Genomic DNA, 9183 nt, shown 5'->3' on the forward strand with positions numbered 1-9183 from the left:
GGAGCAAGACAGAGACCTTTTGGATACTAACAATTTTAACCCTTGTTAAAACTATTCGTAAAACAAAACCTTCATATAAAGAACAAACAAGTCTGTAACCCATTACCAAACTTATTTTTTTTAAGCTGGAAATTAAGTTCAACAACAATACTGATCTAGGGTCCTAATTTAAATAAGGAACAAAGTATATAGTCTTCTTATTTTTGGTTCATCACATGCACAAAAACATAGTCCCCATCATCAACCCAGTGGCAGGGACTGACAACTAGTAGTGCATGTATGTAATGGATGTGCATTTTAGCACTTCACAACAGAGAATACTTCGCTTTGCTGGCAGTTCCGGAGGGGAGCTGGTGGGACACCTAACAGTTTTTTGGTTTGGGTTGAACCAGAACGGAAATTGTCAAATTGAAAAGTTGGAATGAGATTGTTGTGTGTATTTTAAGAAAAAGGAAAAGGAAAATAAGGGCTAGTTTCACAAGAATGGAGAAGGAGATCTCCTTACGCTCAATAGCCCAGTTGTTAGGATACTCATTTGGGTTGGGCCAGGCCAGGCGGAACTCTCCACTCTGGATCATGGACAGGAACCCAGGGGTTCCACCTCCCAGGTGAGTGCCCTAATCAGTGGGCTATGGAGTCACTCTCCATCTCCCAGCCCCAAGAACTACTCAAATATTTTATAAAAATGTGGAAAAGCTCCAACAGGAGAGACCGAGACACCGCCCACTCCAGAGTGCCTCATGGTGAGGGCATGCTCCTGGGAGTGGGGAGACCTGGGTTCAAGTCTCTGCTTCAGAGTGGGGTTTGAACCTATGTCCCCCTCACCTCAAGAGAGGGCCCTGCCCAACAGGCTGTTGAGTGTAAGGGGGGAAACCATCACAACTACCTGGTTTGTGAATGGTGTCTAAATACCGTTGTGAATCTAGTCCAAAAAGCTGAAGTGTTTTGTTTTGATAGTGTCCAATTGTTTGTTAGGACATTTCCAAAAATGTCTCCTGTTTTGACTTAAACAGTTCAGTGAAACGAACACATATTCACCAAATGTTCTGGTTGTCCCAAACCTGCATTTTTATTTTTATTTTTGGCTGAAAAAAAAAAAGAGTCCAAAATTTTGCCCAGCTCTATCCTATGTTTGTAAGTGCCCTAGCACCATGGCACCTTAGTACAAAATACAAGTCTGAGTACATTTTAGAAGAAGTTGCTGTGCTAGAAGAATTGTTAGTGACCATCAGAGCAGGTCTTTGATGGAAAGACAACCACAGATCTGGTTAAAGCTGATGGGTGTGCTCAGCATGCTTCTTTGGGTCTGTCTACACAGTAACTAGACAACCATGGCTGGCCCATGCCAGCCGACTCAGGTGCACAGGGCGGTTTCGCTGCAGTGTAGACATCTAGGCTTGGGCTGAAGGACTCTGTGAGGTGGAAGGGTCCCAGAGCTCAGGCTCCTGCCCAAGCCAGAAAGTCTACTCATCAATGAGACAGCCCTGCAGCCTGAAGCAGAGTCAGTTGGCATAGGCCAGCCGCGGGTTTGACTTTGCTGTGTAGACATACCCTGGGAAGCTAAATGGAAGGAACAATTAAATGCTCTTTAGCGTAGCGACAGCTGAGGCTACCACCGGACGCACAGGGTTGCGTGGCAAAGCTAACTCCGTGTGGGCTGAAGGGTTTTGTTGGGGCTGATTGGCTGCAGCTGTGTGAGAAAGGCAGAAAGCGAGAGAAACAGTGGCAAGCACGGTCCTTGGAGAAAGCAGAGAGAGAGAGAGACTGACTCTTTTGGACCCAGTACTCACTGGAAAGGCAGACTTGGATTTCTGAGCAAGGCAACTGCCTGCTGTTATTTGTGTTTACTGTGTTCAGGGTAGACAGGCCTGTGTGCGCATTGTTTGTAAATAAACAGCATTCTACCAAAGGAACACCCAACCTCTATCCCCAATTTCGCCTAACTGAAACAGCCCAGCAAGGCCCCAAATGTTGGCCAACTGTGTGGGCCAAAGGGGGCAAGAATGTTATAGCCAGAGGTGCCATTTTTGATAGCACACTTAGATTTTCCTAAAACAGCAATTTTTCAGGGCTATTCTGGACTACACAAGGGATTCTCCCACAAATCAACTGAGAGAAAGTGACCTGCCACAAGAAAGGAGATGAAGTCTATGGCAAGACAGCATTTGATCATCTTCCCCCAGCCCCAGGCAAATACATTCCTCATGTAGGGTCTTTTCCACATCAAGTTATTTACTGTAATTCTATTTTTAATGCTTTTCCCTTATCTTTCACATATTTCACCTCAAGTCATATCTGAAATCTTTGCAAATTCAGCGTCTCAGTTTGAGAAACAGGACTTGGTTTCTTGCAATCTTGTCATTTAAGTTACAGTTAAGAAATCTGTTACTTAACTAAGATTATGGTTAGAAAAAGCCACATGGTTTTAAAATTTAAACATAAGTCTACATTAAAAAAAAAAGTCTCGCTCTCATTTAGGAATGTGACTAGTGGTATGGTCGTTAGTTTTTGTGGCTTGTGTTCATTTCCAACACAATCATTTATACTGCGGTAGAACCCCAGAGCCCCAGTCCTGGGCCAGCTCCCCATCGTATTCCGTGCTACAGAAAGTCCAGCACAAAGAGGGTTTTAAGCTCTTCAGGGCAGAGACTAAGGCTACGTCTACACTTAAGCCAGTACAGCTGCAGCAGCACCACTGCAATACTTCAGTGTAGTCTCTCACTGCAACGACAGCAGGGGTTCTTCAGTCGACCTAGTACTGTCTGCACTGGGGATTAGGTCAGCATAGCTATTTTTCCCCACACCCTTCAGCAACGTAGCTGGGTTGACTCTCTTTTTACTGTAGACCTGGCCCAAGTATAAGAGAAAAATCTAAAACTACACGTATTGCAGACATAAAGGGCTCATGCAGTCAAGATGCTCTAATGATATTATATAGTTCTTAGAGAGTTTTATAATGGGTTACCAATTACCTTCTCTGGCAGGTACTTACAGCATGGTCCTGTGTATGAAAAATGATTTTTAGAGGTGATAAAGACAGTGGGTATATTCTGATCTTACTCCTGATTTTGTACCATTGTAGGTAACTCCACTGAAGTCAATTAAATTGCACTGATGTAAAACCAATGTAAGGTAGCTCAGAATCAAGTGCAGGGAAAAAGAAATACAAAAAACATCTCTGCCCCTTCCTTTAAGCATTTTGTAGTGGAAGAAAATTAGTAGATATTGGAATACAAGGGAGACACGTTTATTTAGCAAGACTACATCTAGCAGTAAGAGGAACGGTTTAGCTAGGAAACAAGAGAACACAAATTCAATCAATCAATGTAGCTAATTACATTTGAGAAGCAACATTATTCTAGTCAAACATTTTAGACTAATTCCACCTATTTACACTTTTTAAAAAGTCAATGAAATTCAATCTATATGTAAACTATATAGTGAAACTGTACATCAGGCAGTCTCCAGTCTTGGGAGTGCCCCAGAATATCTTCAAGAGATCCCCTTCACTAAAAGAGCACCTCTGTAAAGCAACCTGTATTGATCAGTACTTTGTTTTGCTCAAAGTAGGTGCCTAAGCAAGCATCCAACACTGTCACTAGGCAGTTTGAAGTTTTTCCCATCACTTCAGAAATCAGCAGCCTTTGAGCTCAGGCATGACAAGTTTCCTGGTCATCTCCCTTTTTAAGAGTCATTCCAAAAGAGGGATTAATACAACATTAGACTTATCTCATTCCACTAATACTTAACCCATTGTTAAATTAATTAAGCTACTCCCTCCCCTACCCAGGGAATACATCTTCCATCACCATCAACAAGTGGGTTTGCCTTACAACACAATACAAGTCACTAAAAAGAAAGACATCCTAAAGTTTTGCTAAACAGAGCAGTTGGGTCCCATGCTGAGAGAGAACTCCCCAAAGCACCCATATAAAGAAATAAATACGCATTTTATATAAATGACCTCTTCAAACTGGTCCATTTGCAATGGACTTGCGATGCCTGTGGAAATCATTAAGGGTTGGTTTGAGGCTCACCTCCGTGTCCATGGGTTCCACCTCTATCTTTTTCCATAGCTCCAGTAAGTGGGCAATTGGCATGTTGGAGTTTTTCTTTCAAAGGCTGAGGGAGGAAGAAAATGTGTGAGTGAGTGGAAGAGGATGAGAGACACAGCCAGAACTGTGAGCAAGTGAGCGGTGCCCAACAGACACAGAGGACTTAGCAGAATGCAGCAATCTCTGAGGTTTGCTGGAGCCCCTGGCTCAGGTCTGTAGTATGGTTTCTTGTGTGACCACCACCAGTTCCCACTCCTCAGAGAGACAGACACACAGAGAAGCTGCTTATGCTGCTGCTTCACACTCAGGCTTTGAAAGAGGAGGTGGGGGGGGGAAGAGGAGGATGGAGGGAGGGATATAATTGCAGCTCTAGCTTTTGCAAAGTGACTTGTCAGAGTAAATGCTTCTCTTGCAGCAGTAAACTGAACTACCTTTCTCCCCCCTCCCACCAACCACTTTAAAAAAAAAAAAAACAAGCACCTTAATTTGCTCTTTAAATGATGGGTGCAAGTTGAGTGCGAGGATGCTGCTGCGGCTGCTGCTATAGCAACTGCAGAGCAAGCAAGGGAGGGGAGGTGCGGCAGAGCCTCTCCTCCCGGTCTAGCTGGTGGCTCCGGCATCAACCACACCCGCAGGAGTTCCCAGTGGGGCACAATTTGTTCAGGCTGGAAGCCTCCCCAGGTGATAGCCAAATGTCGCGCTACATGATGGATTTGCAGCTGTCCTCAGCCAAGGGGAGTCAGCCGCCTTGATGAAGTAAGGAAATACCAACAAAATATCAAAACACTGACTGATTGCCAAGAGAGCTGCTGTTCTGGGAAGAGAAAGGTGAACTCCCCTTGGCCCTCCTGCATCTCCTACTCTGCAGTGGTGTTTTGTTGTATATGCAGCCTCTTCTTGTTTTTCTTTTTACACCAGTTAAAAAGCAATCTTAGGGCCGACTTCTGCCAGATTCTAAATGCACTTAGCTCCCTCTGACTGCAATACAGCGCCTGGCAGGTAAGAGCAATTTAGGGAGAAAGCTAGGAGTGGTTTGATTCATTCCGAGCCAAAATACAATCCCAGATCTCAATGGGTAAGCCAGTGAGCAAACTCTTGCAGATCAAAACCTAGGTAAAGGCCACATAAAAACCCGAGTAAAGCCTTCAGGATTTTCCCCATACAGTATGGTAGCAATGGGTAGTATATGTATACATGTAAGAACATAAGAGTTGCCATACTGGATCAGACCAATGGTCCATCTACCCTGGATTCCTGTCTCCAACAATGACCAGTACCAGAGCTTCACAGATAGTATTCAAAACATGGCAATTTTTGAAAGATCTACTCCCATCTTCTGGCAATCAGAGGTTTACATTCGACCCCCCCCCCAATGTGTGGGGTTACATCCCTATCTTCCAATGATGGACTTATCCTCTATGAATTTATCTAGTTCTTTTTTTAACCCAGTTTTACTCCTGGTCATCACAACATCCCATGGTAATGAGTTCCAGAGGTTAATTCTGTCTTATGTGAAAAAGTATTTCCTCTTGTTTGAATTAAACTTGCTACCTACCAACTTCATTGGGTGACCCCCTGGTTTTTGTAGTGTGGGGAAGGGTAAATGCATATGATCTTGATACCCCTGTCTGACAAAAATGTAGTCACTGATAAAATATACTGTTGACTCTCTCTCATAGGAGTTACTCCCAACACATCCCATGTAAATAAACTGGCATATATAAGCTACAATAATAATAGATCAGCAATGGTGCACATGTGGGAGAGCTGCCCATGAGAAATTCTCACCCAAGAAATGGCATTTTTAAGAAGCAGCATTTCCTTCCTACAAGAATGTTTCTAAAGATCACTCCATCCTTCCATGTCTTTTGATTTTCTCCTGAAGGTTACACCTCCCACTGGACCTGCAGACATTTGCTTGGCATATTGGCAAGTTCCACCTCATAGGGTGCAACATACTGCCTTTGTGTAGGCTATATTTCCAGGATGGTATTTTCTGCTGGGAAGCTACCCTCTCTGGAATCGTGAGCAGAACAAATGAAGATGGCACTGCCCAAAGAGGATCTATCTCAGACTTTATGCTGAGCCCTCGCATCCTGTGACTGGAGTTTAAGTTTTAAAATATACGTATTCTGCGGGGGAACAATCCTGCATCTTGTAAACCCTGACCAATTCCCTTAGATAGAGTCTGCAACAAAACTACCAGTCAGTCCTCTAGGAGGACAGCATTCATGTTTCTATGGGGCATCCAATGTTTATTTTACAATAACTGAAAGAGCCACATATTCATCTGAGCCCCTTGTGGGACAATGATACCCCCATTCTTCCAACAAGGAGGGCAAGGACGGTAGTATGGATTTTATCTAATGTGGGGGGAGGGGGAGAAGGAGGGAGGGCAGGAGGCAACTTTAATTTAGCTTATTCTGACATCATGAGAGAGGTGCCCCCCATCCCCTGAACTAGCAGAGCTCAATTTTGACATAATTCCAAAGTTAGGTATGGCAGCACAAGAAATACAAAATAAAAAAAAAGCAGAAAACTGGGGTTGAGGTAAATTAGTAAAGACATATGATCACAAGACTACTCAGTGCCAGAGTGAAAGTAAAATGTACACATCCACCTGCTATGAGTCCAGCAGTAACACACTATGACAATAGTGATCATGTAACTATACTGCGGCAGAAGTTTCTGTATGTAAATATACTTCCACCACGGAATGATGGTCTCATCGTAGACATGATTGATTGTAATCAATACCTCAGGATAAACAAAAAGCAGACAAGTTGAATCTGATGAACTTTTCTCATCAGTTTATTGATGGTCTTAAGTCCCCATCCTCTTGAAATCATAGTTATGAACACAGCTGTGCTATGTGAACCTCCAGTCTTTATATTGCCACCCCCTAGTACAAATATTGGGCTGTCAACTTTCATATCAGCTGTTCCCCCCCCCTCAGATTGCTGTTCAAATAGCTGTTTAAGAACAAGTAGTAGATGTGTGAACACACATTTAAGGTGTGTGTGTAAACAAATAAAGAGCCATATTGTACTTCTGTTGCATGGCTGTGCAAATGCATGATGAATTTTAATGAACAATAGTAAGATTTGAAAAAGCAGTTCTGACTCAGTGAATTAGGGTTTTTTAAAACATTCTTCCTTAATCTTTAAGTTTATCACTATGGTAGCTGTTGTACTACTTTGGGGAGAAAAAGGTCTTAGGAAACCCTAACTGCCTCAAAAGGAAGATTGTTTCTAAAAGAAAAAGGCTCCAACAATAACCTTAGCAGGCTATTGTCAGTCAACTGTAGAGCCACAAGCAGAGGTGTGTCCACAAATATTTCTAATAGAGGTTGGCCTTTTAATTTTCAAGTGGAGCAAATGGAATCTTTCTGATATCCCTGCTAGAACCGAGAACTCACAATAGTTGATTCTAGTTATGCCACTTTACCTGGGCAGATTGCCCAATCTGATCCCGAGTTCCTTCAATTTGTTCAAAAAGTTATTTGCTGAAGAATTTGCAAATAGTTCTTGGTCTCCTGCTCCTTGGAGATATTCCAAATTCAAGATACACTGAATGACCGTATAGGCCATGTGGTATATTATTGTTCCCTAACAACATGCAACACTAATACTTTTACAAAAAATGCCCACAAATCTGAAGCTTGTTTCCTGATCATTTGGCTTTTGTGGTGACCCTTTCTGCCAGTGAACTAGATAGCTAGAATATTCACAGAAAGCAAACACAAAGAGATGCAAGTTTTAGCTTACAAACTTAAATAATTGTTCAGAGTTGGGAGTGTGTGGGGCTTTCCTTGGCCTGCAGCACTGTCCCAACTCTATGGTACATGGATGACTCTGATATGAACCGCCTCAATAAGTCTCCTGTTTGGCTCAGGAAGCCTGTCTCTGGGTACCATCTCATGCTGGAGCTGTGCAAGTTGCAGCTTGAGGAGACAGACTCCAGCTCGCTCTGAGCAACACACTAAAAATAGAAGCTTGAGGCAGCCATGTGTACAGTCCCATCCCAAGCCATTGGTACGTACTCAGGGTGACTAGCCCCTCCCGCTGCAGCTCTATGGTAAGGATCACCCTAGACTAGGGAGTTAGAGTCACTGCAACTCTAAGCAGAAGACTTGGCCTGGAGAAGTGTAACCATAAACATGTAGCCTATAGCATAACCCTTCAACTCACTCATGCCCATAGAATTGGAACTGTGGCTAGTGCAAAACTGAGCTACATTACTGATATTTTCTGGCCAGAGGCCTAGAAGCAGTAGCCAGGGAGCCACAGACATACACCCCTTCATCAAAACCCTCTCAATCAAAGAGCAAAGGCAGGGAGCAACCTAGTGTTAGGCACTCAGCCAGGGGCCTGAAAATTGACCAGAGCAATCTCCCACAATGGCAGGAAGTAACAAGATGCCCTCCCAGCCCACTACAAGAAGCAGCAGCCTGCAACCCAACCACAGCCCTCCACCCAACACAGAAAAACCAGGGGCAGAGACTAGACGAGCCACTGGAGTTGCCTGGATATCAATCCATGTCCCAGGTGAGACCAGCTGCATGGTTTGGACCAGAAATTACCTGTGGAAGTCCTAAGGAGGCAAGTGAGGAGATGAGTGTTGGGGGTTTTGCATCTGTGGCCATGTCAACACACACATTGACCTCTCCCAGGATGAGAAGTCAGGCGTATTTCACCACCATCACAGATATACAAGGTATCCATGAGCTCCTTTATGAAGCCTCTTGTTACATATTTATAATGCATATTAACCAAATATGCAAATTGAAGTCATTATTAAAATATGCAGATTTTTTTTAAGTGTGACAGATGCTATGGACACATTGAATATTCAAAGACTGTTGCATCAACTTTATAAGTGTTTATACGCTAGCTAGTGATTATATTCCTGGATCAATGCAGGAACTGAAATCACTGGGGAGATAATTAATGCAAATCCCTAATGCAGATAAGAGGGCTGTGGAAGTTTCACCCCCTGGGGGAGATAGCATATACTGGTTTGACCTGGTTCAAGAGTCCTGGCAATCGGAGAACTGTAAACAGTATAAAGAGACAACCCTGGTCCAAATGGGCTCATTCACATGCAATCCAAAAATGGACATGAAACT

General features: G+C 43.4%; 1 protein-coding gene across 1 annotated transcript in view; it reads right to left on the reverse strand.

The window, feature by feature from the left end:
* Positions 1 to 4100, reverse strand: part of RPS6KA2 (ribosomal protein S6 kinase A2) — a 469430-nt gene extending 465330 nt beyond the window's left edge. Inside the window, exon 1 of the mRNA XM_077811814.1 lies at positions 4038 to 4100. Coding sequence (XP_077667940.1) covers positions 4038 to 4100 — 63 coding nt within the window. The remainder of the gene's footprint in view (positions 1 to 4037) is intronic.
* Positions 4101 to 9183: the final 5083 nt, after the last annotated feature.

This window comes from Eretmochelys imbricata, chromosome 3 (genome assembly GCF_965152235.1).
Source record: "Eretmochelys imbricata isolate rEreImb1 chromosome 3, rEreImb1.hap1, whole genome shotgun sequence".
NCBI classification, from domain to species: domain Eukaryota; kingdom Metazoa; phylum Chordata; order Testudines; family Cheloniidae; genus Eretmochelys; species Eretmochelys imbricata.